General features: G+C 61.6%; 3 protein-coding genes across 11 annotated transcripts; 2 read left to right on the top strand and 1 right to left on the bottom strand.

The window, feature by feature from the left end:
• Positions 1-793: 793 nt before the first annotated feature.
• STAT6 (signal transducer and activator of transcription 6) lies at positions 794-12,448 on the top strand. 3 transcript variants are annotated; one of them, XM_074530912.1, is made up of 20 exons: positions 794-1,026; positions 4,462-4,591; positions 4,687-4,825; positions 6,307-6,390; positions 6,476-6,780; positions 6,877-7,008; positions 7,093-7,281; positions 7,352-7,439; positions 7,529-7,651; positions 7,756-7,848; positions 7,990-8,196; positions 8,273-8,367; positions 8,456-8,592; positions 8,701-8,847; positions 9,685-9,754; positions 10,959-11,084; positions 11,169-11,270; positions 11,375-11,440; positions 11,627-11,773; positions 11,850-12,448. In XM_074530912.1, the coding sequence occupies exons 2-20, from the start codon at positions 4,476-4,478 to the stop codon at positions 12,025-12,027; spliced, it is 2,544 nt and encodes an 847-aa protein (XP_074387013.1). In that variant the 5' UTR covers positions 794-1,026; positions 4,462-4,475; the 3' UTR covers positions 12,028-12,448. The 3 variants fall into 3 exon arrangements, with proteins under 3 accessions (XP_074387013.1, XP_074387012.1, XP_074387011.1); XM_074530911.1 differs by lacking the exon at positions 794-1,026 and adding an exon at positions 1,318-2,224; XM_074530910.1 differs by lacking the exon at positions 794-1,026 and adding an exon at positions 3,255-3,392.
• Positions 12,449-12,541: 93 nt separating this feature from the next.
• On the bottom strand, positions 12,542-16,890 carry NAB2 (NGFI-A binding protein 2). 3 transcript variants are annotated; one of them, XM_074530915.1, is made up of 7 exons: positions 16,749-16,890; positions 15,038-15,839; positions 14,685-14,818; positions 14,214-14,265; positions 13,924-14,056; positions 13,644-13,844; positions 12,542-13,525 (listed from the first exon to the last, which is right to left on the bottom strand). In XM_074530915.1, the coding sequence occupies exons 2-7, from the start codon at positions 15,830-15,832 to the stop codon at positions 13,431-13,433; spliced, it is 1,410 nt and encodes a 469-aa protein (XP_074387016.1). In that variant the 5' UTR covers positions 15,833-15,839; positions 16,749-16,890; the 3' UTR covers positions 12,542-13,430. The 3 variants fall into 3 exon arrangements, with proteins under 3 accessions (XP_074387016.1, XP_074387018.1, XP_074387017.1); XM_074530917.1 differs by lacking the exon at positions 13,644-13,844; XM_074530916.1 differs by lacking the exon at positions 16,749-16,890 and having other exon boundaries at positions 15,038-15,982.
• A 1,717-nt stretch (positions 16,891-18,607) lies between these two features.
• Positions 18,608-27,900, top strand: NEMP1 (nuclear envelope integral membrane protein 1). Of its 5 annotated transcripts, none has more exons than XR_012577564.1 (10): positions 18,608-18,835; positions 19,295-19,416; positions 20,381-20,591; positions 21,811-21,883; positions 21,985-22,078; positions 22,203-22,317; positions 22,456-22,681; positions 24,772-24,945; positions 25,706-27,720; positions 27,755-27,900. XR_012577564.1 is itself a non-coding variant. In XM_074530920.1 (10 exons), exons 1-10 carry the CDS (start codon positions 18,745-18,747, stop codon positions 27,181-27,183), a joined length of 1,278 nt encoding a protein of 425 aa, XP_074387021.1. In that variant the 5' UTR covers positions 18,608-18,744; the 3' UTR covers positions 27,184-27,900. The 5 variants fall into 5 exon arrangements, 3 of the variants coding, with proteins under 3 accessions (XP_074387021.1, XP_074387020.1, XP_074387019.1); XR_012577563.1 differs by having other exon boundaries at positions 25,706-27,737; positions 27,772-27,900; XM_074530920.1 differs by having other exon boundaries at positions 25,706-25,869; positions 27,176-27,900.
• Positions 27,901-27,957: the final 57 nt, after the last annotated feature.

The following is a 27,957-nucleotide window of genomic DNA, read 5'->3' as shown; positions in this document are numbered from 1 at the left end:
CGCATCCTCACCCCCGGTACCGCATCTCCACCCACGGTACCGCATCCCAAGCCCCGGTACTTCATCCCCAGCCCCGGTACCGCATCCCCGGTCCCGGTGCCGCATCTCTACCCCCGGTACCGCATCCCCAGCCCCGGTACCGCATCCCCAGCCCCGGCAGCACCGGCCCCGCCATCCTCGGTTCGCCCCGGTAGCACCGCGGTGCGGCAGCGCCCCCTAGCGGCCCCGAGGCGGCCGTGCCCGGTGCTGCCCCCGCCGCTCCGGTGGGCGCGGGGGTCGGAGCTGTCGAAGGAGCGCCCCGGGGCTGGCCGGGTACCCCCCGTGAAGAACCAAATCCCCCCCAAGCAACGAGCACCCCTTTCAGTGCCCCCGCTCCCGTGTTCGGTTCGGTACCGGAGGGCGCAGCACAGCCCGGGACCAGCCACGGGCACGAATCCCAGGACGGGGACCGGGGTTCAAACCGTGCGGGGAAGGTGTAGCCCGGATCAACGGCCCGGTGTGCACGGGAACAGCGGTGCCACGGAACCGGGACACCCACGGGGGTGGGCGGGGAGCTTGGAAGGGCGGCAAAGAAGGACCTGATTAGAGCAGGAGTAGGGCCAGGAGCGGGTGTCACAGATGGGGCCGGGGAACACGCGTGGGTACGAGCAGTGGGTGTGTGGGGGCTGCATGGGGGTCACGAGTGGGATTTGGGGTAAGAGCGTGGTCTTGATAAGAGGGACAGGAATGGGAGATACGGGGCAAGAGTGGGGTCACGACCGGGTGGGGGCTGATATGGGACGGACGCCGAGCCGGTGGGTGCCGCAGCCCCTCGGCGGCGACGTGCGGGGATCCCAGGTCCTGCCGGGACTCGTCCCGATCCCGGTGCCCTCCCATCGATCCGCTCACGCGTCTCCTCCCTCTTCCTGCGCTCGGCGCTTCCCGGCGGAGCGGGGACCGGCCGCGCCCGCCGCCGCTATGGAGTGAACGAGAGGCCGCGGGGACCGGCCGGAGCGGCCGCCCCCTGCCCGTGGCTGCTCTCGCCAGGTAACGGTGGGCGGGACCGGGAGCTCTGCCACTGCTTGGCACCTCCCGGTTCGGGGCACCGAGCTGAGAACCGGGGTGGGACGGGATATCCCAGAGGTGGGGGATACCCGGGGCTGGGGGTGCTGTCCAAGGACACTTCCCTGCTCTGGGGGTGGGCAGTGCGACGTGTGACAGGCTGAGGGGGAGGTCCCCCTTGTCAGCCCCTCACTGGGGTGTTTGGGATGGGATGGGGATGGGGAAGGGGCTCTGGAACTGGTGGCACCGAGGCTGCATCGGCCACATGCGGCCGAGCTCCACCCGAAGTCCGGAGCACCTACTGAGGATGGCATGCAGCTCTGCTGGCATCCAGCTCTGCTGGCACCCCACTCTCCTGGCTGGGCACTGTTTAGGGACAGGGCATGCATGGGGCAAAGGAAGATCCCTTCTTTCCCCTCTCCCACTCATGGACCTCGACAGTGAGTTCCTGATACGGGAGCGGCACCAAATCCAGGCCGGGCTCCCGGAGCTGTGAGTCATCCTGGGCTGGGTCGGCTGGGAAGGCCCTGCTCCTTTTCCTACGAACCAGAGGAAATTTCATGCCCCCAACACGTGGGTGTCCTCCTCGTGGCACTGTCACCAGTGTCCCACCGTGTCCTGTGTTCTGGCCTCAGCCTCGGCTGGCAGCAGTGGCGTCCTCAGCACTCTGGGGAAACTGAGGCACGCTGAGGGGCAGAAATGTCCCTCGGGTTCCTCCCGGTGAGGACAGAGTCAGAGAGAAGTCCGGGTGTTCATAGCATTTGGAAAACCTTGGAATATCCGAGAAAGCCTCGAGGAATTTGCGGGCAGGATAGGGAACGTGCTCTGAGGTGCCCCCGCAGGGTGAGGAGGGTGCAGAGGGCTGGGAGATCACAGATCCAGGCTGGGACATCGCAGAGGGGACATGGCCAGGGGTGGGATCCATCCCTGTCCCCCCAACACAGCCTGCCCAAGGATTGGGGACTGAGGTTGGCTGCCAGCAAGGGCTGGTGGTTAATGAGTAACATCCGTGGGATGTACGGCAGCACCCCGGGACCGGGAAGCGGCCGGGGAGTGTTACGGCACTTCCAGCTTGGGAACAAGGTTTCCTGTTGCAGTGACAGCACAAAGCTCGTACTGAGACTCTGGGGGGTCCCTGAGCCCCCCCTCCGAGCCTGAGCCACCTTCTCGCCCAGCCTCACGGGTAGGCAAAGCCCTTGGGTGGAGAAGGAAGCGAAAGTGGCTGCGTAGAGAGGGTTTGGGGAGGGGGAGAGGGTGGGGGGCGGCTTCTCCCCCTCCCCAGGTGTTGTGTTGTGTCCTGCCCCGCGTCGAGCCGGTTTTCCCGGCTATAACACAGCTGCGACCTCGGTTTTCCCTTGGAGGAGGGTCCCCATGGGATGTTGCCCCCAGGAGGGAATTGGGAAAACCAGAAGAGGGAAAGCTGGAAATTGGGATTGGAAGGATTCAGAGCACGCCTGGGCTGAAAGAGCTGCTGTGATTGATGCCAGGAGGGGACAAGGCAGATCCCCCGCCTCGAGCTCCTCCTGGGCTGTGGGAGGAGGAGGGAGCAGAGCAGCTTCTCCTGCAGGCTCCCAGCAGATCCAGGCATGCCTGGCTTAAGGCTTACGCTCCGGGTTGGCGCTTCCAGCCAGCAGCTGCTTCCCAGGGCTGAGCAGAAATACAGGTTTAATGGGGAAGGAGCATGGGGATTAACCTCGAGGGTGGCAAAAGGAGAGGCTGCTTTTCCCCCTCCTGCCAAGAATCCCATTGGGACTGTGGGGAAAAGCCCAGCAGCATTCCCAGAACTGCTGTGTGCGTTTCCCACCGGGCATTGACCCCTGGGAGTCACCTCATGCCCTGCAGTGAATCCTTGGAATCTGTTTACTCCGGGCAGCGTGAAGTCGAAAGCAAAAGCATTTCTGGAAGGCGTCAACCTGCAGCCACCATGACCGGTGCCTTCCTGGGATGGCACCGTGAGGGCTGGCGAGCCCCGGGCTGCTCCCTCCTCAGGGCTCCGGGCAGGCCGCAGGCGTTTGTTTGCTCCGGCCGCGACGTTGCCCAGTGACGCCGGCTTCCTTCCCCTCGCAGGCTTCTCGGAGTCTCTCAGCTCCACCTCCGCCCTACGCCTTCGGCGGCTCCGCGCGGCCCAGGCCCGTGGGGAACAACGCGCTGCCCGCGGGGGGACTCGAGCCGTGCCCGCGGCTCCGCGCTCGCCCCTTCGCCTGAGGGCACGGCAGGCCCGGCCCGCGCCGCCCCGGGGGTCCCGCCGCTGCCCGGCCCCTCGGCTGGGCTGTGAGACGCCGCCCGCGCTGCGGGATCCGCCGCGGGATCGGGCCTTGGCCCCGGGCGGGGCCGGCGGAACCGGCAGCGAGGTGTGTGTGTGTTTGTGTGTGTGCGCCTGGAGACCCCCCTGGCCGGGCGGGCCCGCGGGGCTGCGGCGGGGCTTGAGGGGGCGAGCGGGGCGGGAGCGAGGGCGGGAGCTGACGGGAAGAGGCGCGGGCAGTGCTGAGGGGACGGGCTGGGAGTGTTGGGGTTCCGACGCCCACCTTGGGGTGCGGTGGGGCCGTGAGCCTCCAGCCCGGGCATTCCAGGTGGAATTCCCCATCTAGCCCCTCATTCCAGGTGGAATTCCCAATCTAATGCCTCATTCCAGTTCTGTTCTTGCTTTTCCTGATCTCTGGAGCCTACCGAATGTGAGGGCCTCCAACTCAGCCATTCCAGGTGGAATTTCCAGGTGGAATTCCCTCATTCCAGTTCTGTTCTTGCTTTTCCTGATCTCTGGAGCCTACCGAGTGTGAGGGCCTCCAGCTCAGGCATTCCAGGTGGAATTCCCAATGTAATGCCTCATTCCAGTTCTGTTCTGTTCTTGCCTCTCCTGATATCTTGAGCCCACTGAGTGTGAGGGTCTCCAGCCCAGGCATTCCAGGTAGAATTTCCTATGTAAAGCCTCTTTCCAGTTCTGTTCTTGCTTTTCCTGATCTCTGCAGTCCACTGAGTGTGAGGGGCCCTCCTTGTGAGGGACACCTGAGGAAATTCTGGGGCACAGCCACCTCACTGGGGTCACCCCAGAGGAACAGCCTCACCAAGTTTAGGGGAGTTCACACTTCTCCAGCTGTCCAGGAGTTCCACACTCTTCCAGCTCTCCCATGCCCAGTCCAGCAGCACTTGCCCATCCCTTTGAAAATCCTTGTGGCAAAAGGAGCAGGGAATCCCCAGAGATTCGTGAAACTGAGGCACAAGTGGGCTGCCAGCCCGCCCAGGATTGCCCAAGAAGCTGATCCTGGATCAACCTTCCCCTCCTCCTCCTTCTCCTCCTCCTCCCCAGCCGCCCCAGCCCAGTGGAGCAGCAGGTTCAGACGTGGAGGGACAAGCAGCAGCTCTTGACCCTCAAGGGCTGGCTGGGGCTGCTCAAGTGGTCAATATCCCCTCTCCTGTCTGCAGGTGACTGTTCCACGATGTCCCTGTGGAACCTCGTGTCCCACATGCCACCAGAGGAGTTCAGCAGCCTCTCCACGGAGTTTCCCCGGAGCCTGCGCTGTCTCCTGGCCGAGTGGCTGGAGAACCAACCCTGGTGAGTCCCCCAGACCCTTCCTCCCTGGAACTTGGGGATCACGCAGGGGTAGGAGTGGGATCCATGCCCATTCTCCCAACTTTTCCCCTCTCCAGGGAGTTCATCAATGGCTCAGATGCCTTCTGCACCAGCATGGCCAGCAGGATGCTCTCAGAAATGCTGGACAAACTCCGCAGCGCTGCCGGCAGCGACGGGCAGCAGTGCCAGATCCTGCAGCAAGTCAGCAACCTCGAGGTGTGCAGGGACCCTGGGGCTGGGCCACGCTGGGATTGCAGCCAGCTCCCAGGAAAACTTGGTTATTTTATGCTGGAATGGCTCAATTCCTCAGGATGGTCCCTGTGTGACAAAATTTTCCAGGCTTGTGAGCAGTGAACAGACTCAGCTATTGGGGTTTTGGGATTTTTTTTTGGTGTCTAAGGTTCTGCAGCCACATCTTCCCTGAAATGGTCCTGTGGGGGACCCCTCGAGCCCCTCAGCCCCCAGTTGTTGGCATCTGAGGGCTGTCTCTGCAGATGTTCCCCATTTTCTGCTCAAGTGTTTGATTTCTCCTTCCTCCAGGCTTTGTGGGTCTGCATTTCCTCCTGCCGTGAGCTCTGAGTTTCATTTTTGGTGCTCTTTCTCTTATCAAGGCTGTTGGAATTGCTCTGTCTCTTTCACAACCCTCTGATTTATCTCCTCTGGCCAGTGGAGCTCGGAGCACCACAGCTGAGCAGGGCTCACTCCCAGAGCCCCATTCTGGTTGAAAATTCTGCTTATTTTTGGTAACAGACCTTTTTAATATTCAACATTTGGGAAGGGATCAGCTTTAGTCACAACTTCTGGGGAACAGGGTGACTTTTCAAAACAAGATTTTGTTGCTTTGTTGCTTTGTTGCTTTTTTGCTGTAGGAAACAAGCAGATGTTTCAGCTTAGGGATTTTTTATTATTTAAAATGCTGACGCAGAGCAGCCCTCCTGTGTTCACTCCTCCTTCCATCCCTCATCCCAGAACACCAAATCTTCATTTCTCCATGCCCAGCCAGGCTGTTCCCTGCTCTTGGTGCTGGTGTGGCCAGGTGACCCCCAGGATGGGCAACCACAGGGTGCAGATGGGAGCCAAACTTGGGCTTCTCATCCCCTGAATTCCAAATTTTCCCTGGAAAAGCCCACGGGGCTGCATCCAGACCCCCACACTGGAGCTCCCACCGGCACAGGAACCCACCAAGCACGTCATCAGCCATTCCCCCATCGCGTTTCTGCTGCTGTTTTGGGAAGTTGCTAATTTGGGAAATGCGTGAAGGCCGCAGAAGCTGGCACAGGGACACGGGAGGCAGAGCCAGCAGGGGAATTCCTCTCCCTGTTTTTTTTCAGTGGAAAGCATTGATCCACCCAGGGCAGCTGGGAGAGTCTCCCCCAGGTGTCAGGCTGGATGCTGGAGGAAATGCTCACAGGAATCCTTTCAGTTTGGATTTTTTTTTTCTCTATTTGAAGTTGATTCTTCTACTTTTTATACCAAAAAAAAAAATAGAGTTGGAGCCGATGATCCTGATGTTCCCTCCAACTCCAGATATCCCATGATTCTGTGCGCCATTTAAAGCGGTTTTAAAGCTGGAAATCAGCTCTGTGGTTGTTACAGAACCCCTGAATTACGTTGTCCAGGTGTTGTGGGAAGGAGAAGGGGTGGGAGGGGGCAAGGGTGTCCCCCCTGACACCCCTAATTTGTGTCCCCCTCCCCAGAACACCTTCTGCCGGGACCCTCTGCGGCTGGTGGCCGTCGTCAGAGCCGTCCTGGAGGGCGAGAAGGCAGCCGTGCTCAAACGGGTGGGTGCCCCCTGCCCTCCTCCCGGGCACCCCGAGGTGCAGAGCCACCCACAACCCGCCCTGACCCCTCTCTGCTCTGCCCCAGGACCATCACCTGCCTCTCAGCTTCCACCGGCGCCAGGAGGAGCTGAAGTTCAGCCTGGGGCTGCAGCGGCTGCAGCACCGAGTGCGGGAGATCCAGGCGCTCCAGGAGGAGGGGCCAGGGCGGGATGGGGCTGTGCAGAGCCCCGTGGCTCCCAGAGAGCTGCCCACCCTCATCCTGGAGGCTGTGAAGGAGCTGGAGGCGGCCAAACAGCAGGTCCTGAAGAGGATCCAGATTTGGAAGAGACAACAGCAGCTGGCAGGGAATGGGGCCGTCTTTGAGGAGAATCTGGCGCCGCTGCAGAAGAGGTGAGGGGGCACAGAGCAAAGCTGGGGGATCCTGAGCAACCTGCTCCCACCACCAGGTGAGTGAGGATGGGGTGCTGAGTGTCCCCCTTTCCCCAGGTGTGAGAACCTGGTCGAGGTTTACTTCCAGCTGCAGCAGCAGGTGATGGCAGCGAGCACAGAGCTGGGCCCTGAGCTGCTGCCCCGGCTCCTGGAGCGCTTCAACGAGGTCCTGTCCAGCCTGGTCAAGAGGTAACACCTGGAGGCTGTGGTGGCCAGGGATTGAGGTGGGTCTGGTGGCTGTGCCAAGTGCCACGGTGTCCCTTTGTCCCTCAGCTCCTTCCTGGTGGAGAAGCAGCCCCCACAGGTGCTGAAGACCCAGACCAAGTTCCAGGCGAGCGTGCGGTTCCTGCTGGGCCCGCGGCTGCTGAAGGTGCTGCCCAAGCCCTACGTGGTGAGGGCTGACATGGTGACAGAGAAGCAGGCACGGGAGCTGGAGCTCAGCAACTACAGCAACACCCTCAGGTGAGCAGTGGGTGTGAGGGAAGGGGGTTTCCCCACCACCATTCCCTCCCTGACCCCCTTCTCTACCCAGTGAGAGCACGGGGGAGATCTTGCACAACACGGTGGCACTGGAGACCAACCCCACCAGCGGGAACTGCTGTGCCAACTTCAAAAACGTGGTAAGTGCCACCTGCTAGGGGCTGGGCTGGGGGCTCCATTGGGTTTTTGGGGGTCCTGAGGCTGGGGATGCTCAGCTCTCTCTCCCCAGCTGCTGAAGAAGATCAAGCGCTGTGAGCGGAAGGGCTCAGAGTCGGTGACGGAGGAGAAATGCGCCGTCCTCTTCAGCACCAACGTCACCTTGACCCCTGGCAACATCTCCATCCACCTCCAGGTACCATGGGATAGGGCTGGATGTGCTGAGCCTTCCCCTGTGGGACACTGGGACAGTCCCAGGGCAGCCACCACGCCTGGCTCAGGGACACTGTGTGCCCCCAGGTCCTGTCTCTGCCCATTGTGGTCATCGTCCACGGGAACCAGGACAATAATGCCAAAGCCACCGTGCTGTGGGACAACGCCTTCTCTGACATTGTGAGTGCCACCAGCTGCAGGGAAGGAGCTGGAAGCTGGGGCTGACTGGGCTTTGGACTCCCACCAGTGCAGGTGGGAGCAGGAGCCCAGGGGTGGGTCATGGTGGGCATCCTGTCCTGATGTGCCCCTGCCTGGCCACAGGACCGAGTGCCCTTTGTGGTGGCCGAGCGGGTGCCCTGGGACAAGATGTGTGACACCCTGAACCTGAAGTTCATGGCAGAGGTGCAGACCACCAAGGGGCTCCTCAAGGAGCACTACTTCTTCCTGGCCCAGAAGATCTTCAATGACCACAGTGCCAGCCCTGAGGACTTCCAGAGCCGCCACGTCTCCTGGGCCCAGTTCAACAAGGTGACTGGGAGGGATGGCCAGGGTGGGCAGGGGCCAGCATGGCCATGGGGAGCCTCATGGCTTCTTTCTGCCTCAGGAGATCCTCCCTGGCCGAGGATTCACCTTCTGGCAGTGGTTTGATGGAGTCCTAGACCTCACCAAGAGATGCCTCAAAAGTTACTGGTCAGACAGGTGGGTGCCCCAGGGCTGAGCTTTGAGGGGGTCCTGATCCCGCCCCACTGCCATGGGTGATCCTGATCCTTGTTCTCCACCTTTCCAGGCTCATCATGGGCTTCATCAGCAAGCAGTATGTGTGCAAGCTGCTGAGCATGCAGCCAGATGGGACCTTCCTGCTCCGCTTCAGCGACTCCGAGATCGGGGGCGTCACCATCGCTTACGTCATGCGGGGCAAGGACGGTGAGACGGGGTCAGGTGCTGTGCAGGGGAGGGGTCCTCCCTGCCAGGGGCTGTGGGCAGCTCCAGGAACCAGCACTGGAATGCAGTGACGTGTCTCCCCTCGCTCAGGCTCCAGCCAGGTGGAAAACATCCAGCCCTTCTCTGCCAAGGACCTGTCCATCCGCTCCCTGGGCGACCGCATCCGGGACCTGGGGCAGCTGCGGAACCTGTACCCCAACATCCCCAAGGACCAGGCCTTTGGGAGTCACTACAACAGTGAGTGGGGAGAGCCTGGATGAGCCCTGGGCTCCCCTCTGCACCCCAGCAATGCTGTGAAGGGGGGTTATGGACCAGGTGTACAACAGTGAGTGAGGAGGGCCTGCATGGGCCCTGGGGTGCCCCTCTGCAGTGCTGTGAGGGGGGTTATGGACCAGGAGTTTGGGAGTCACTACAACAGTGAGTGGGGAGAGCCTGGATGGGTCCTGGGCTCCCCCTCTGCACCCCAGCAATGCTGGGAGGGGGGTTATGGACCAGGCCTTTGACAACAGTGAGTGGGGAGGGCCTGGGTGAGTCCTGGGGTGTCCCTCTGCACCCCAGCAATGCTCTGAGGTCAGGGGGTTAAGGACCAGGCATTTGGGAGTCACTGCAACAGTGAGTGAGGAGGGCCTGGATGGGCCCTGGGCTGCAGGGGCCCATCCTCTCACCTCCTTCTGAGAATGAAAATTCATTATAAACTTCAAAGTCCCCATCAGCCTAAAAACAGACTTCTACTCCCTTACCTTCTTCCCCATTGCAGTGGTCGTATCATGATCTATCCTACAAGATATATGGCCTCAGACCCCTACATTACAAAATTGTTCACCTACCTGCTATTCTTCATTGAAGATCTTCTGGGCCAGGAAGAAGTGGTGCTCCTTGAGGAGCCCCTTGGTGGTCTGCAGCTCTGCCATGAACTTGAGGTTCAGGGTGTCCCACACACTCTGCACCCCAGCAATGCTCTCAGGGGGGTTATGGGTGTCACCCAGGGCTTGCAGGGGCAGCTAGGGCTGGTAAAGATGATTGGCAGGACGTGGTGGGGTTGGTGGTTCATGGATGGTTCTCCTCCCTGAGCAGAGGAGCAGACAGGCAAGGACGGCCGGGGCTACGTCTCCACTGCCATCAAGATGACTGTGGAGAGTGAAAGGTGGGTGTGAGGCCATCTCTGTGCTGGAGGTGCGTGCACATGGGCCAGGCATTGCACAGACCCCTGGCCAGCAGGGGGAAATGCCTGACTGGGGAAAACAGAGCTGTGCTGGTGGGCAAAGAGCCCCTTGTGGGCCCTCAAGCTGTGCTGGGCATGTCTGTGCATCTCCCACCTCCCCTTGAGCACCCACTGGCACATGTCCCCTTCAGAGCCCCCCATGGCACATGTCCCCTTTCAGAGTCCCCCTGGCACATGTCCCCTTTCAGAGCCCCCCTGAGCCCCCCCTGGCACATGTCCCCCTTCAGAGCCCCCCCTGGCACATGTCCCCTTCAGAGCCCCCCTAAGCACCCACTGGCACATGTCCCCTTCAGAGCCCCCTTGAGCACCCACTGGCACATGTCCCCCTTCAGAGTCCCCCATGGCACATGTCCGGTTTCAGAGCCCCCTTGAGACCCCCTGGCACATGTCCCCTTTCAGAGCCCCCCTGAGCACCCATTGGCACATGTCCCCTTCAGAGCCCCCCATGGCACATGTCCCCCTTCAGAGCCCCCTTGAGCACCCATTGGCACATGTCCCCTTTCAGAGCCCCCCTGAGCACCCATTGGCACATGTCCCCTTTCAGAGCCCCCCATGGCACATGTCCCCCTTGAGAACCCCCCTGAGCACCCACTGGCACATGTCCCCTTCAGAGCCCCCTAAGCACCCAGTGGCACATGTCCCCCTTCAGAGCCCCCCATGGCACATGTCCCCTTCAGAGCCCCCCTGAGCACCCATTGGCACATGTCACCCCTTCAGAGCCCCCCCTAAGCACCCATTGGCACATATCCCCCTTCAGAGCCCCCCTAAGCACCCACTGGCACCACATATCCCCCTTCAGAGCCTCCTTGAGCCTCCCCTGGCACATGTCCCCCTTCAGAGCCCCCCCTGGCACATGTCCCCTTTCAGAGCCCCCTCGAGCACCCAGTGGCACATGTCCCCTTTCAGAGCCCCCTCGAGCACCCAGTGGCACATGTCCCCCTTCAGAGCCCCCCCTGGCACATGTCCCCTTCAGAGCCCCCCTTGAGCCCCCCCTGGCACATGTCCCCCTTCAGAGCCCCCCTTGAGCCCCCCCTGGCACATGTCCCCCTTCAGAGCCCCCTAAGCACCCAGTGCACATGTGGAGCCTGGACCTGGCAGTGCTGATGGCCTCCATGTGTTTTTGCAGGGACCAGCACCCTCCAAGCACCATGGGGGCCCCCCCCGAGGCCCCCCAGGCCCAGATGTTCAACCTGCCCATGCTGCAGCACGAGCTGCCCCCTGAGAATCTGCCGCCACTGCTGGGCCCCATGTGGTGAGTGCCCTGCTGTGGGGCGTGGGGTGGGGGCTGTGGCAGTGCCCCCCCCTCAATCTGAACCTCTGTGTGTGTGCACTGCAGCCCCCCCACTCCATTCTGCCCCCAGCCCATGCCCGGGGGGTACCCCCCGGTTGAGAGCAGCATCATGACGGTGCCCGACAGGCTGACCCCCCCCTTCCACAGGTAGGAGCAGGGCAGGGCAGGGTGGGGGGCATGGGGGACACCCCACCACCCCCAGCACATTTCAGGGGTGTTCCCCTCTCTCTGAGGGCTCCTGCTCCCCACAGCCCATCACAGATGCTGTCGCCTCCCTCACTGTCCCACTGCCAGGACCCTGCCTTCAGGACCCCTGGGTAAGAGCTGGCACACAGGTGCAAGGGGGGCACCATGCCCTGTGCACCCCTTTACCCCCTCCCCACCCAATGCCAAGCTGGCAGAGCCCCATACCAGCCCCCCACAAACCAAGCATTGCCCCCCAATACTTTGGGGCTGGTGAGTGCCCTGGGGCACAGTTTCTACCCCATTCTTTGCCACCCCAGACCCTTCATGCCCAACCAGTTCCTGCCCGGGGAGGTCCCGCAGCTGCTGCCCGCGGGTCCCTCAGCGGAGTCGCAGGACGTGGACATGCCCGAGCTGCCCCCGTTCCCGCTCATGGAGGAAGCGTCGCTGCAGAGCCCTCCGCGGTGGTAAGCACGGGGAGGGGGCAGCAGGGGGAAGCCCCTCCCAGTCCCCACCCGGTCACCCTGCTGTTCCTGTCCCCAGGATGTCGCCCAGCATGGATCAGCCATCAGCCTCAGAGCTGGAGCACCTCCTGGAGGTGTCCCCGTTGCCCCCTTTTGCCCCTCTCCAGCAGCACAGCGTGTACTCCAATTCCAGCCTGTCCTCCTGGGGGCTGGGGGATGCACGGTGGGATGACAGCATCCGGCCAGGACACGCGTGAGGGGGCTCCTGGTGAGGGGAGGGGGACATCGGACTGCGACCCCCTCCCCTCAACTCCCTCCCAGCCTTGCTGGGTTCATGGACTTGCTACGACTCCCGCAGGAGTGAAAACTCCAGCGGGGAAAGGCGGGGTTGGGGGGATTAGGGGTAACCCCTGTTCCCCCCCCAACCTCCGTGCATTGCTGCCCGCCCCTCCCGGGGGTCCGCGGGTGAGGGGTGCGGGTTTGGGGGGGCCCCGTCCTGCGTGGGGGGCACCGGCAGCAGCCGCACGCGGTGCCCCCAGCCCACGCCCGCCGGGATGAGTCACCGCGGGGGCGGGAGGCGGCAGCGCGAACGGCGCCGGGGCGGAGGTGCCAGCCCGGTGCCCCCGGCAAAGGAGGGGGGACACACCGGGACCCCCATGGAAAGGGGGGACACGACCCTCCCCGCACCCCCGCAGTCAGCGCTTGCTTTGGGGTTTTTTGTTCGTCACTCCCCCTCCCCACCTCCAGGCTGGAGCAAGGGGGGTAGGAAGATAAGCCATAAAATAAAGTTTTATTCCAAAATAACAAAATAAATAATCTACTGTACACGGTACAAAGGAAGAGTCGCTAATGCTCTAAAAAGACACCACACAGTCCTAACGGGGGGGTGGGGGTGTGAATGGGAACCCCGGGGCTGGGTTTGTAGGGATTGGGGGGGGGGACAAGGAGGGGTTTTGGGGTGGGGTCGGGGGGGGGGGGGGGAACAGCACCTCCCCAGTGCCCATCAAAGCCGCCTGCATCGTGCTGGGAGGGGGTGCCACCCCCCTGGCACGTGTGGCACCCCCCGGCACAACAGGGACCATGCTGGAAGCACACGCAGGTATCGGGGTGCGGGGGGGGGATGCGTGCGGGGGGTTTGTGGGGGGGTATTTACAGCCGATGCGGTGCTGGGGAGGGGTCGCAGGGTTTGGGGGGGGTGCACAGTGAGCTGGCACGTGCTGCGGGGAGGGGGCTGGCGGCTGCTGCGTGGGCGCTGCGGGTGCGGGTGTGTGTGGGGGGGGGGGGGGGACCGTGTTCCCGGCGTGGGCGGCAGCGCTGACGTGGGGGAGCGCACAGTGCGACGCGTCTGTCCCCGAGCTGTGATGGGGAGGGGGCAACGGTCAGCACGGGGCTCTACAGGGTGGGCTCCAGTCCATCGAGGGCTCCCCAGCCCTGGGGCAGCGGAGCCGGGCGGGATGAGGGTATTGCTGCTGCGGGGAGTTCGCATCCCGCCGCGGCTGAGGTAACCAGAGCGTCGCTGTGGGACGGGAGGGGGGCCAGGGAGGGTTGTGGATGCGACCCCCCCTTCCGTCCCCAAGCTCCCCGGGGCCCGGAGCGCCGCCGCACCCGTCCCCCAGCACGTTATTGCTTCGTTAATGGTGGCGGGGGGGCTACAGGGGCCTCACTGCCTGCTGGTCTCCTGCTCCACCTTGATGGTGCCCCGAGGGGGGTCTGGGGGGGCCGGAGGACCCCGTTCCGCCAGCCCGTCCTCGAACTCTGCGGGGAGAACACGGGAGATGGAGTCAGGACGCGATTCTACAGCACAAGGCAGCGGTGCCCTCCTGACCCGACCCCTGCCCGCGGCAAAGCCCCCCCGGCCCCTCGGGGGGCTCACCTGGTCCCGGGGGCTTCCCCGGCAGGCAGGGGCTGAGCCGCCCCACGCGGTCGTGAGAGACCAAGCGGGCCAGGCGCAGCCCCTCGTCCATCAGCGTCTGCTGGAGGATGTGGCGGCTCCAGAGCCCGTGGGGAGCGAGGCCGAGGGGCACGTCCGGGGCCGCGCCGGGCGGAGGGGTCAGCCGGGGACAAGCGCCCGCCGCTGCCGAGAGAGGGGCGACAATCAGCGCGGGGAGAGGGGGCCGAGCACCACCAGAGAAAGGGAGAGACCCCGCACTCACCCTGTAAATGGCCATCGAGGCTCTCCCCGGAGATGCTGCCCGTGTCCTCCTCCAAGCTGGCTCGGTACCCGGCGCCGGGCGGCTCCAGCCCCACCGGCAGTGCCAGGAGCTCAGGGCGGCTCTGCTCTCCAGCCTGCCAGGTGCACACAGGTGAGCAGAGATCCCCTGCACCACCCACCCCACAACACCCACAGCGCTGGCATGGGCAGCCCCGGGCACGTTGCAGCGTCACACCCACGCTCACAGGTGTGCACACCTGCACACGCTGCTCCCCCTGCACCTGCACCCACCTCCTGCTTGAGCCGCTTGGCCACGACGGCGCCGCTGTCCTCGGGATGGGCCCTGGGGGTGGAAAGGGGCTGTGTCAGGCGTGGGGGTGGCCACAGCAAGGCTGTGGGCAGAGCCACCAGGCAGGTGGGGTTCTGGCACGGATGGAATTGGGGGTGGGAAGAAGAGGGAAGCAGCTGGAGAGCAAAGGGAAAAGGCAGCGCTGGCACGGTGGGCAGGGGACTTTGGGGATGGAGGCAAAAGATAGGGCATCCCCAGCGGCATCCCTTTGCTGCCTGGCATCCCTTCCCACGCCTGGCATCCCCGTCATTCCCATCCTCCCCACGTCCCACGCTCCGAGGTCAGGCAGAAACCTCCCACGCTGGCAAAGGGGAACTGGGGGCCACAGGGTGCTGCCCCATCCAGAAGTGCTGGGGGCAATGGGGTGACAGCCAGACCCCCATAGGCCTACAAGGGTGGGGTTCGGGGCTCACCTGGCCACCTTGAGCGAGGACAGGTAGGTGCTCTCCCGTGCCACCTGCCGTGAGAGCGAGAAGAGCTCGACGCGCCGCAGCAGCAGCGAGTTGTCCCGCAGGCAGAACTGGGCGGCCGCCTCATTGATGATGAGCTGGGGGCAGAAACGATGCGTGAGCGGGGACAGGGACACGGCAGCACCCACGGGACAGCACCACCCACACAACCCTCGGCTAAGGCAGCGCCAGCTCCAGCCTGGCGTGGGAGGAGAGCTCAAATCCCACCCACTCACCACACCCCCAGAGCCACCCCAGTGCCCGTCCCATGTCCCAAGCCAGCACATCGCAGAGCTCCAAGCACGGAGCTCACTCACCTCGTGCAGGGTGAGCTGCTTGCCCTCACGGCGCCGGGCCTCGCCGCGCCCGTAGATCGCGCTGTGCCGCCGGATCTCCTCCTCCTTCTGCCGGTCCCCGTCCTCCAGCTGGAAGATGTGCCCCACAGATTTGGCCAGCTTCTTGTTGAGCTTCATCAGCGCCCTCAGCTCGGCCTCGCCACCCCGAGGGCAGCTCTGCAGCAGCCTCTCCACGCTCTCCACCACCGTCCGTGCCAACTCCGGCTCCAGCTCCGTGCCCACCGCCTGCTCCCCGCTGCTCCCGCTCGGGGAGAAGGGGGGACCCCCGGGCTCCTCATCCCCTCCACCCTCCGACTCGGGGGTGCTCCTTCCCGGCCACGGTGGAGCTGCTGATGGTGACAGCTTCTCCCCTGGCTCCGTGGGGCTGCGGGCTGGGGGCGTCCCGGCGCTGCCACCCCCTTTGCCCGCTGCCTCTCCGGGGCTGGCGTGCCCGTTGCTGAGTGCCTTGCGCCCACCGGCCTCGGAGAGCTTGAAGAGTGGGATGCTGCTGACCGGGACGGCCGACACGGGCTGGCTGAAGAGCCCTGGGTTGGAGGCCCACTCCCGCAGGGCCTTCTGGAGGCGGCGGACGTGGAGGGGTTTGGTGGCCATGCCCACCAGCGCCATGATCTCCAGGAACTCCTCCTCGCCCGCCTCGCAGAGCTGCTGCACGTCGTCCCCCCCTTGCTGGATGAAGGTCTCGTAGTAGCCCAGCAGGTTGGCACGTTGCAGCACCCGGTAGAGCTGCAGCTCCCCCAGCGTGCGGGGCAGGGCCATGACGAGCCTGTGGTGGTGGAGAGAGGACAGACGGACTCACCACCGGACAGATGGACATGCAGGAGAAAGCTCTCCCCACCCTTAGGCCTGGTACAGGGCAGAAGGAGCATTCCCGTGTGGTCCAGTGTCCCTAAACCCCACAGGGCGCCCAGTCCCACCCATGTGCTCCAAACTGGGACGGTCCCTGCAGCCACAGCCCCTGGACGTGGCACAGACACGAGTGGGGTCACCCTCACCCCAACCCCTACCCTGGGCTGTGCCCATCCTGTGCCCACCCCAGCCAGCATCCCCTCCATGCCAGGTCCTCACACAGGGCAGGACACACATCTGGGGGCTTCCCCCAGCCCCCCATGCCCGGGGGTGATGTTCCAGTGCCAGTGCCAATCCCACCATGGCCAATATCCCCCTGCCCTGCCGTGCCCTGTTCCCCTGTGGGTCCCCTGGATCCCACCAGGGCCACCCTTCCCTGGTGACCCCGCCCCGCTCGGTGCCCCCATCCCCACCCCGGTCCCACCAGGGCCATCCTCCCGCAGCATCCCCGCACCTGCCCGGTGCTCCGAGCCCACCCTGTGCCTTATCCCCCCGATTCCTCCCGGCCCCACCGGGGTCGCCCCTTCCCCAGGCTCTCCGCTTTACCCGGTGACCCCCACTGTCCATCCCTCGGTCCCTCTGTGCTGCTAACGCTGCCAAGCCTCCCGACCCCCCCCCGGTACCCTCCGGTGCCCCCGGTGGGTGCCATCCTCTCCCCGTGCATCCCGGACCCTCCCGGATCCCCGTGGCCACCACCCCGCCCTGCCCGGTGTCCCCCGCCGCTCCGCCCCCCTCCGCTCCCCCCGGTCCCCCCGGGACTCCCGCCCTGCCCGGTGCCCCCCGTGTGCCCCATCCCCTCCCCGCCGTCCCCCCCCCGTTCGCTCACCGCCGCCTGGAACCGCCTCCGTCCGCTCCGCCCGCCCCGCCGGGCGGCCGGGGAGGGGCGGGGGGGCTCCGGGGCCGGCTCTAACCGGGGGGTCTGGGGGGTGCCGCTGCTCGGGGGGTCCCGCGGCCGGGCCGGGCGCGCTCCCTCCGCCGCGCCGCGCCGCTCTGCGCGCCGCCCACACGGGCGGGACCGTGAAATAGCAGCGGCCCCGGCTGCGCCGCGCGTGGGAGGCCCCGGGGGCGGATCCCGCGGCTGCCGCCCCCGCCGAGCGCGGGGAACGGGGGGGGGGGCAGCGGCGGGGGCGGCAGCTCCGGGCCCCCTTCTTCCCTCTCCCCGTTACCGGAGCAGCGGGAGGGGAGCGGCGCCCTGCACGGCGGCACCGGGGGTCCCGCAGCCCCGGCAGGGAGCGGGCAGGACACGCGTGGCACCGGGGGGTCCGTGGCAGAGGCAGAAGCCCCCGAAGGGAGGCGCGGTGCTCGGTGTTGGCGTGGACGCCCCGAATCCCCGCTCGCAGCATCGCCGGTGTCGGTGACAACGCGAGCGGGCGCGGGGATGCTCCGACTACCGGCACCGCTGTCCCGGCAGTGCCCCCCGGTGCCGGAGCGCTGGCACTCGGTATCACCGGCACGCACACGCTGCCACCGATGGGCTCCGAGGGGAGCAGCGATAACGGGAGCGGACGGAGATTTCTCGGGTGGGCTGGGGGATGCTGGAGCCCCCCGCCCGCAGCACCGGGGTCTCTCCCACGGGAGGGAGCACGGGGGGGATGTCACGGCCCGCACCCGCTCCGGCCCTGCGTGGCTCGGTGCTATTTATACCGCGGCCGGCGCCTGGCGTGGGGCCAGAACCGCCCCCGCGCGATCCTGCCCGGCCTGGGGGGCCCGTGCCGGTGCCCGGGGCGCATCCCCGGAGCTACCGGGGGAGCAGCCGGGGCATCCCGCACGGGCACGGTGCCCATGGCGGGGGTCCTGCCCCGACCCCCCCGGTTCACCCCCCTCCCCACCGCCCCCCTATCACGCCCCCCCCCTCCACTTTTCCCTTTTCCACGAGCAAGCGTCCGGCGCGGCGGGGCCGTTCCCAGCCCCGGCGCTGCCCCCGGCTGACGCACATCCTCCGCCCACGGCCCCGCCGCTTCCCGGCTCCACCGCCCACGGCCCGCGGAGGGGGAGCGGGGGGGCCGCCCGAGCCCGCTCCCCGCTGCCCGCCCACGGGCGGCCGCCGCCCCACGGTGGAGGGGAGGGGACGGACCCACGCGGAGAGCGGCACCCCCTGCCCGGGGCTAGGGGGCACGGACGGTGCGGGCAGAGCGGCGAACCGGAGCCCCCGGGCCGGTCCGTGGGATGCGGGTCACCGGTGACCACCGTGCCACGCCCGCGCTGGCAGAGCCCCGTGCGAGCCGTGGGGTTGCGGAGCCGGTGGGGTCAGTGGGACCCGATCCCGGTGGGACCCGGTACCGGTGGGGTCGGTGGGACCGGCGGGACTCGGGACCGCGGGTTCGGCTGCCGGGGGTGGGGAGGGGAGGGAGGGGCGGGACCTGCGCGCCCCCCACGCGTGACCCATTCACACAAACAACGCCAGGCCGCGCCCTGATAGGCGGAGGCGGTTGTCAATCACGCGGGATGTAAAATAGAATGGAGGCGTGGCCTAGGGTACAGGAGTTCTGATTGGTTGAGGGGCGTGTCTGTCAGAGCCGTTACTAAGGAGGGGTGTGTCTGTTGAGTGAATGGCGGGCATGTTGGTCACCGTGGTAACCGAGGGCGGGAACATTGCTGCTTCCTGCACGCGCACTGCTGATAAGTTAAACATACTGTCAATCAACTCGGTAAGAGCCGAGGGGCGGGAGCGAGATCAGAGCTGAATTTTGATAGGTTTAATCAGCTGTCAATCAACAACAAAGCCCGGCGAGCCCCCTTCCTATTGGCTGTGGCCGCTCCTCTTCCGCCGGCCCGGCACGGTGGCGGAAGCGGAAGCGGCCGGCGCAGCCGCGGCGGGAGGGATGAAACCGGCTCCGGGACGGCGGCGGTGGCTCCCGGTACTGCCCGTGCTGCTGCTGCTGTTCCTGCCCTTGCTGCCCCTGGGAGCCGCAGGTGAGCGGGGACCGGGTGGGGTCATGGTGGGGAGCGGGGCGGCGGCAGCTCCCGGGGCAGCATGGCGGGACAAAGGGAGCGGCCCGGTGCCCTCAGGGAACCCTCTGAGCGTCTCCAGGTTGAGGGGGTCGGTGCGGCCCGGTGGGACCGGGATTTTCCGTCCCGCTGTGCCGATCCCCCGGTACTATCGGGCATTCGGTGCCGTTCGGGAGCTGCCTCACCTCAGGGACCGGAGGCACCGTCGGGTTTGGGTCGCTGAGGTCGAATTTTGGGGCTTGGAGTCGAGCCAGATGGGATTATCCAGGAAAAGAACCGGAGGGTGAATTCTAAAGAAAACAGCAGAAAAACCGTGGGGGATGTGGGAAATGGGAGCATGCCCGGGGAGGGAAAGGGTTGGGTGGGTGAGGCAGGGTCTGAACCCCTCCCTGTGGTCTGAACCCCGCCGTGTGTGCTCCCCAGGCCCCAAGGATGCCGTGATCCCACTCCAGGACGGGCACAACTCCCAGTACCGGGAATCCCAGCGCTTCTGCTACACCAACACCCACCCCCCGAGATGGAACGATGTCTGGACCAGGACACAGGTGACAGCAGCAGGAGGAGGAGGAGGCAGCAGGTCCTCCTTGCTGCAGCCCATCCATCCATCCACCCATCCATCCACAGTATCACTGGGTTGGAAGAGAACTTGAAAATCATTGAGTCCAACCCAGCCCCGACACCTCAACTCCAGCCTGGCACCCAGTGCCACATCCAGGCTTTGTTAAACACACCCAGGGATGGTGACTCCACCACCTCCCTGTGCAGAACATTCCAGAATTTATCACTCTTTCCATGAAAAACTTTTTCCTGATATCTAACCTGAATTACCCTTTGCACAGATTGAGATGTGTCCTCTGGTTCTGTCAGTTCCTGGAGAGAGAGTCCAACCCCAGCTGAGCACAGGCACCTTTCAGGAGCTATAGAGAGTGATGAGGTCACCTCTGAACATAAATCTTTGGGGCAGAACCAACTTCTAAGATAGGAATCCTTGTGGCAGACCAAGCTCCCAGGACAGAAACAGCTCCTGGAGCAGGAACCCAGGGGCAGGACCAGTTCCTGAGGCTGGACCAGCTCCTGGTACAGAAATCTCTGGGGCAGAACCAGTTCCCAGGACAGGAACCCTGGACAGAACCAGCTCCTGAGACAGGAATTCCTAGAATAGACCAAGCTCCCAGGGCAGAACCAGCTCCTGGGGGAGAACCAGCTTCAGGAACATGAATCCCTGGGACAGACCAAGCTGCCAGGACAGAACTGGATTCAGGAACATTAATTCCTGGAGCAAAACCAGCTCCTGAGGCTGGATCAACTCCTGGCACACAAATTGCCAGGGCAGAACCAGCTCCTGGGGCAGGAACTCTGGGACAGAACCACCCCTTGAGGCTGGACCACCTTCAGGAACATGAATCCCTGGGACAGACTAAGCTCCCAGGGCCAGAACCAGCCCCTGGGGCAGGAACCCACTCTCATTTCTCCAGTCTCACCACCCCCATTCCCCTCTCTCTCCCCCAGATCCGCGTCACCAGCGACCGCATGCTCCGCGTCACCCAGGTGGACAGCGAGGAGGAGCTGGAGAAGTTCAGCCTGTGGAACGTGGTCTTCTCCTTCCTGAGGGGCAAACTCAACGACACCAGCATCGATGTGGACCTCTACAGCAACAAAACCTGCCTGAAGGTCGAGCTGCTGGAGCCTGGCACCAGCTACAAAGTCATCCTCTTGCGACGTACGTCCCCTCTGTTAGAAATGAGAAGCTTGATTGGGCCAATATTCAAGCAGCAATCAATTTATTAATTAATAAATGATGATCAGTATAGTGCTGGGTACAGTGGGAGAAGTTTTCCCTCCAACTGCACACCCATAGTTGGGGCTTACAGGTATTTATAGGGGTACTCATCAGCTTTCTCAGCAGTTTCTGTCCCAATTTTTACTCTTCAGCGGTTTCTGCCAATTTTTATTTCACAATTCTGTACATTATTTTGATTTAGTCTTTCTCAAGATGTATCCCAAAAGGAGTATCCCAGGTGGTGGTCCAGTTTCTGAAAGAAGAAAGACAAATCCCATCTGGTGAAGTCCAGTTTGTTATAAATGAGAAGCTTGATTAGGCCAATATTCAAGCAGCAATCTATTTATTAATTAATATGGTAAAATATGAGTAATACACACTGCACTCCCATAGTTGAGGTTCACAGGTATTTATAGGGGTACTCATCAGCTTTCTCAGCAGTTTCTATTCCAATTTTTACATCACAATTCTATACACTGTTGTGATTTAGTTTTTCTCAGGATGTATCCCAAAAGGAGCATCCCCAGGTGGTGGTGGTCCAGTTTCCAAAAGAAGAAAGACAAATCCCATCTGGTGAAGTCCAGCTCCCCAGATGTGGGTCCAACTTTTAATTGCAGAGACTCTAAATCTCATAACAGTGATGTCCAGCTTCCCTTGGTCAAAACTATAAATCCCCGAGTTGATGTTCATCTTCCTTTCTCAAGCTGTTTTTCTCTGTTTTGTTAAGGTGTGAGATAAGTATGTTTCCTTTATATATATTCCAAATATATATATATAAAATAAATAAATATATTTTCCATAAATATATACACTTTATATATAAATATAAATATATATATACATAGTTTTAAGGATACAATCAATATTCTAAAATTATATTTCAAAAGGTTATTATTGCAGAACTCTTTAAGGCTTAGCTACAAGCAAAGAGCAACATCCTTAACACTTTAATTCAAATGCTCCTAAATCAACCAAGGTTAATTGCAAACAGTTGATGATGCACAGACCTGTTCCTTCCTCAGGAAGGGATTTTGGTGTGCAGAAGGAATTTGGGGCACTTGGAGGTCCCATCCCTGTCCTGTCACCCTGTGGTAGGTGGGAGCTTCCCACCGTGCCCCTCTTCACTGGGATTAATATTTTTCATTCTTTTTTTTTCCAGGTTTTGATCCTAAGCTGCTCCTTGTTTTCTTCCTGGGCCTGCTGTTGTTTTTTTGTGGGGACACTCTGAGCAGGTGAGATCTCTCCTTTCCCTGGTGGCTCCTGCTTGGGGGTGTTTGTGCACAGATATCCATAAAACACCTGCTGAGATTGATTCCCTGTGTGATCATTGCAGGAGCCAAATCTTTTACTACTCAGCTGGGATCAGTGTTGGCTTGTTGGCCTCTCTGCTTGTCCTTGTCTACATGATGTCCAAAGTCATGCCCAAGGTAGGTGTCACGTTTTGAGGGGCTCAGAGACCTCGTAACCCTTTCCATACCTGTACTGGAATGGACTGGGTTTGGTACAGAGCACCTGAGGGAGGTATCCACAACCTGCCTGTGCTCCCTCCAGAAAAGCCCTGTGTACTTCCTGCTTATTGGAGGTTGGTCCTTTTCCCTGTACCTGCTTCAGCTGATCTTCAAGAACCTGCAGGAGATCTGCAAGTCCTACTGGCAGTACCTGTTGGGTAGGTGGGAGCTCTGAGATTCACCTGGTGAACATCTCCTGGTGGAACCATGGAGCAAAGCTGAGCCTCCCTGTCCCTGCTGGTGGTGTCAGCTTCCTCCTCATCCTCACAGAGCCCCATCCCTGTGCTCCCCCACAGGTTACCTGCTCTCTGTGGGCCTCCTGAGCTTCGCCGTGTGCTACAGGTACGGCCCCTTGGAGAACGAGCGCAGCATCAACCTCCTGTCCTGGGCCCTGCAGCTCCTGGGGCTGCTGCTCATCTACTCAGGCATCCAGATCCACCCCATCGCCCTGGGCCTCGTGCTGGTGGCTTTCTGCACCAAGAACCTGGATTACCCCTTGCAGTGGGCATTTGCTGCCTACAGGTGAGGAGCTGAGAGCTTGGGATGCCCCAGGGATTTGTGTTCCTGAAGGTGGTGTAGCCTCAGGAGCTGGTTCTGTCCCAGTGTTCAGGGGGAGCTGATTATGTCCTGGGAGCTGGTTCTGCCCCAAGAGCTGGTTCTGCCCCAGGGTTCCTGCCCCAGGAGCTGGTTCTGCCCTGGAAGCTGGTTCTGCCCCAGGAATTCCTGTCTTAGGAGCTGGTTCTGCCCCAGGGATTTGTGTGCCAGGAGCTGGGAGCTTGGGATGCCCCAGGAATTCGTGTTCCTGAAGCTGGTCCAGCCTCAGGAGTTGGTTCTGCTCCAGGAGCTGGTTCTGCCCCAGGGTTCCTGCCCTAGGAGCTGGTCCTGTCCTGGGAACTGGTTCTCCCCCAGGGATTCATGTTCCTGGAGCTGGTCCAGCTTCAGGAGCTGTCTGTCCCAGGGTTCCTGCCCCAGGAGCTGGTTCTGCCCCAGAGATTTGTGTACAGGGAGCTGGGAGCTTGGGATGCCCCAGGAATTCGTGTTCCAGAAGCTGGTCCAGCCTCGGCACCTGGTTCAGCCCCAGGGATTCACATTCCAAGACCTGGTTCTGCCCCAGGGTTCCTGCCCCAGGAACTGGTTCTGCCCTGGAAGCTGGTTCTGTCCCAGGAATTCCTGTCTTAGGAGCTGGTTCTGCCCCAGGGATTTGTGTACCAGGAGCTGGGAGCTTGGGATGCCCCAGGGATTCATATTCCTGAAACTAGTCCAGCCTCAGGAGCTGATTCTGTCCCAGGGATTCATGTTCCAGGAGCTGTTTCTGTCCTGGGAGCTAGCTCTGCCCCAGGGATTTGTGTGCCAGGAGCTGGTCCAGCCTCAGGAGCTGGTTTTATCCCAGGGTTTCTGCCCCAGGAGATGGTTCTGTCTCAGGAATTCACAGAAAGAGTGATGAAATACTGGAATCATCTACCCAGGGAGGTGGTGGAGTCACCATCCCTCGAAGAGTTTAAAAAAAGACTGGATGTGGCACTTGGTGCCATGATCTAGTTGAGGTGTTAGAACATGGGTTGGACTCGATGATCGTAAAGGTCTCTTCCAACCTAGAATTTCTGTGATTCTGTGATTTCTGTGAATTCCTGTCCTGGAAGCTGGTTCTGCCCCAGGGATTCATGTTCCAGGAGCTGGTTCTGCCCCAGAGATTTGTGCACCAGGAGCTGGCTCAACCCAGGGGTTCTTGCCCTGGGAGGTGATCCTGCCTCAGCTGCTGGTCTTGCCTTAGAGTTCCTGCTCCAGGAATCCTGCCCTGGAGGGTGGTCCTGCCCCAGGGGTTCTGACCTGAGAGTTCCTGTCCCAAGGGTTTTGACCTGAGAGTTCCTGCCCCAGGGTTCCTGTTTCAGGGGTTCTGTCCTGAGAGTTTCTGTCCTGAGAATTCCTATCCCAAGGGTTTTGACCTGAGAATTCCTGTCCCAGGGGTTCTGACTTGAGAGTTCCTGTCCCAGGGATTCTGTCCTGGGGTCCTGCCCCAGAGGTTCTGTCCTGAGAATTCCTGTCCCAAGGGTTTTGACCTGAGAGTTCCTACCCCAGAGGTTTTGACCTGAGAATTCCTGCCCCGGGGGATCTGTCTTGTGAATTTCTGTCCCAAAGGTTCTGTCCTAAGAGTTCCTGTCCCAGGGGTCCTGCCCTGGAGGGTGTTCGTGCTCCGGGGGTTCTGTCCTGAGAATTTCTGCCTCAGGTTTCCTGTCCCAGGGGTTCTGACCTGGGAGTTCCTGCCCCAGAGGTTCTGTCCTGGGAGTTTCTGTCCCAGGAATTCAGTCCTGAGATTTCCTGCCCTAGGATTCCTGCTCCAGGGGTTCTGTCCTGAGAGTTTCTGCCTCAGGTTTCCTGTCCCAGGGGTTCTGACCTGGGAGTTTCTGACTCAGGGGTTCTGTCCTGGGAGTTTCTGTCCCAGGAATTCAGTCCTGAGATTTCCTGGCCCAGGAGTTCTGTCCTGAGATGTTCTGTCCTGAGAGTTTCTGCCTCAGGTTTCCTGTCCCAGGGTCCTGCCCTGGTGTCCTGCCCCAGGAGCTGCTCCCACCCCACCCCACCCAGGCAGGCATTAACTGCTGTTTCCCCCCTGGCAGGAGGGTGCAGAGCTCCAGGCTGGGCCCGACCCCCCCTCGGCTGCTGACGGAGGAGGAATTTCAGCTCCAGGGCGAGGTGGAGACCCGAAAGGCCCTGGCAGAGCTGAGGAGCTTCTGCAAGAGCCCCGAATTCTCTGCCTGGACCACGGTGTCCCGCATCCAGTCCCCTAAAAGGTGACACCCCTGAGAGTGAGCTTGGGGTGGCCACCCTGTGTCCCTCTGGGCTGTCACCTCTGTCCTTAGGGACACAGATCTGTGGTTTTGGGAGGGAAAGGATGGGTAACACCAGAAAAGGGGGAAAGGATGGATGATACCAGGAAAGGGGGAGAGGATGGATGATACCAGGAAAAGGGGGAAAGGATGGATGGTACCAGGATGGATAACACCAGGAAAGGGAGAAAGGGAAAAAGGATGGATAACACCAGGAAAGGGGGAGAGGATGGATAACACCACAGGGTGGAAAAGGGGGAAAGGATGGATAAAATCAACCAGGGGGTGGAAAGGGGGGAAAGGATGGGTAACACCAGGAAAAGGGGGAAAGGATGGATAACACCAGGAAAGGGGGAAAGGATGGATAAATAACACCAGGGGTGGAAAAGGGTAAAGGATGGATAACACCAGGAAAGGGTGGAAAGGATGGATAACACCAGAGGGTGGAAAAGGGGGAAAGGATGGATAACACCAGGAAAGGGGGAAAGGATGGATAAATAACATCAGGGGTGGAAAAGGGGAAAAGATGGATAACACCAAGGGTGGAAAGGATGGATAAAACCAGGAAAGGGGGAAAGGATGGATAACACCAGGGGTGGAAAACAAGAAATAATGGATAACTCCAGGTCTCAGCAGCAAAATGCAGCTTCACCTACCTGTGTCAGGGCCTCTCAAGAGGCATTGGACACACCTGCCCAACGTGCTGCTCCATGGTTTCTCCCAGGTTTGCTGACTTTGTGGGTGGTGCTTCCCACGTCACCCCCAACGAGGTGTCGGCCCACGAGAGGGAGTTTGGCCTGGAGAGTCTCTCCATTGACGAGGAGCTCTTTGAGGAGGATGATGATGATGAGGAGGATGAAGAGGAGGAAAACATTAGTGACTCCTCTGGTGGGAATCACAAGAGTGATTCCCTGTTCCACAACCATGTGCATGTCCAGTGAGGTCAGCTGCACTGAGCTGGCCGAGGAGCAGAACTTGGGCTCCTCCAGGCGTGGTGGGGATGGTCCTTGTGGGGTTGGACCCTCTGGGAATGGTCCTTGTGGGGATGGACCCTGTGGGAATGGTCCTTGGGATGGTCCTTGTGGGGTTGGACCTGGTGGGGATGGTCCTTATGGGGTTGGACCTGGTGGGGATGGTCCTTGGGATGGTCCTTGTGGGGTTGGACCTGGTGAGGATGGTCCTTATGGGGTTGGACCTGGTGGGGATGGTCCTTGGGATGGTCCTTGTGGGGTTGGACCCTGTGAGAATGGTCCTTGTGGAGATGGACCCTATGGGAATGGTCCTTGGGATGGTCCTTGTGGGGATGGACCCTGTGGGAATGGTCCTTGGGATGGTCCTTGTGGGGTTGGACCTGGTGGGGATGGTCCTTATGGGGTTGGACCTGGTGGGGATGGTCCTTGGGATGGTCCTTGTGGGGTTGGACCCTGTGAGAATGGTCCTTGTGGAGATGGACCCTATGGGAATGGTCCTTGGGATGGTCCTTGTGGGGTTGGACCCTGTGAGAATGGTCTTGGTGGTGTTGGTCTTCAGGGGGATGGTCCTTGTGGGGTTGGTCTTTGTGAAGTTGGACCCTGTTGGGATGGTCCTGGTGGGGTTTGACCCCATGGGAATGGTCCTTGCTGGGATGGTCCTTTTGGGAATGTACCCCATGGGGTTGGTCCTTGTGGGGTTGGTCCTTGTGGGGATGGACCCTGTTGGGATGGTCCCTGTGGGGTTTGACCCCATGGGAATGGTTCTTTTGGGGATGTATCCCATGGGGATGGTCCTTGCTGGGATGGTCCTTTTGGGGATGAACCCTGTTGGGATGGTCCCTGTGGGGTTTGACCCCATGGGGATGGTCCTTGTGGGGATCTGGCCCCCCTCTGACAGGGACAAGAGGGGTCTGACCTCCCTGCAGCTCCTGCCTGAGGTGTGAGCGCTGCTCTCAGCACATCTCTGGGTGGTGGGAACAGGGTGGGACACACAGGAATCCCCCACCCCAGGCTGGGAAGTCACCAGGATGCCACCTGGACCCAGCCCAGCTTTGGCATTGGATGTTTGTGAGCCCCCAGGGTGGCACCCCCAGGGCAGGGACCCCCTCCCAAACCTGGGTGCTCATCTGGCTCCATCCCCCAGTGCCACAGCTGCAGGCAGGAGCCCCTTTCCCCCCTCTGGGGTGGGTGGGGATGGACCTTCCCCTCCATCTCCTCTGCAGGTACCTGAGGGTGACACACACGAGAGGAACTTTGGACCTGTCCTGTTGGTACCTGCGTGCTCAGCACCTGCCTGGAGCCGTGGTGAGGAGTGTCCTGCTCCTCTTCCTCCTCCTCCTGGTTCAGAGGTGTCAGAGGGCTCCAGCTGGTCGGGCCACACCTCTCTGCCTTGGCTTCAATCCCGTGTGGAAACCAAAAACTCCTCCATGGAGCTGTGGAGCCTCAGGGTCTGCTGGTGCCCCTGGATGTGGTGTTGGGGTAGAAGCTGTGCTCAGCCCCCTCTCTCCATGCCAGAGCTGAGGATGAGTGTGGATGTGCTTCCTCCCTGCCTCACTGCCCTTCTGTTACTCTTCTCCCAAATGGGTGTGGGCAGGGACGTGGGGTGACCCCACTGATGTTCCAGAGCTCTGGGGAGCTCTAAAGCCCAAAGCTGGAGGGGACACCCCAGTCTATGCAACTTCCTAAGCAATAATGCTGCCCTCACCTGCTCACAGCTCCAGCTTCTACCTCACCTGGAGCTTGTGCCATCAGTTTGTCCCTGTCCCAGGTCTGTCCCTGTCCCAGGTCTGTCCCTGTCCCAGGTCTGTCCCTGTCTCAGGTGTGCTCCCCAGCCCTTGCTGTGCTTTCCTCCCTGTTCAGGTGTGAGCAAACTCTGTTACTTCATCCCCCCTGCTTCAGCGTGGTGGATGACTGATTATATTTTTAATAAAGATGTATTTTTTAGGTCCTGAGCCTCATTTATTTGTCCTGCTGTGACCTGTGGGAGGTCATTCTGCTGGGCATG

The sequence above is a fragment of the Zonotrichia albicollis genome, chromosome 33 (assembly GCF_047830755.1).
Source record: "Zonotrichia albicollis isolate bZonAlb1 chromosome 33, bZonAlb1.hap1, whole genome shotgun sequence".
Classification (NCBI taxonomy): domain Eukaryota; kingdom Metazoa; phylum Chordata; class Aves; order Passeriformes; family Passerellidae; genus Zonotrichia; species Zonotrichia albicollis.
The sequence above is the reverse complement of the archived record's forward strand: the minus strand, read 5'-3'. Positions and strand labels throughout refer to the sequence as shown.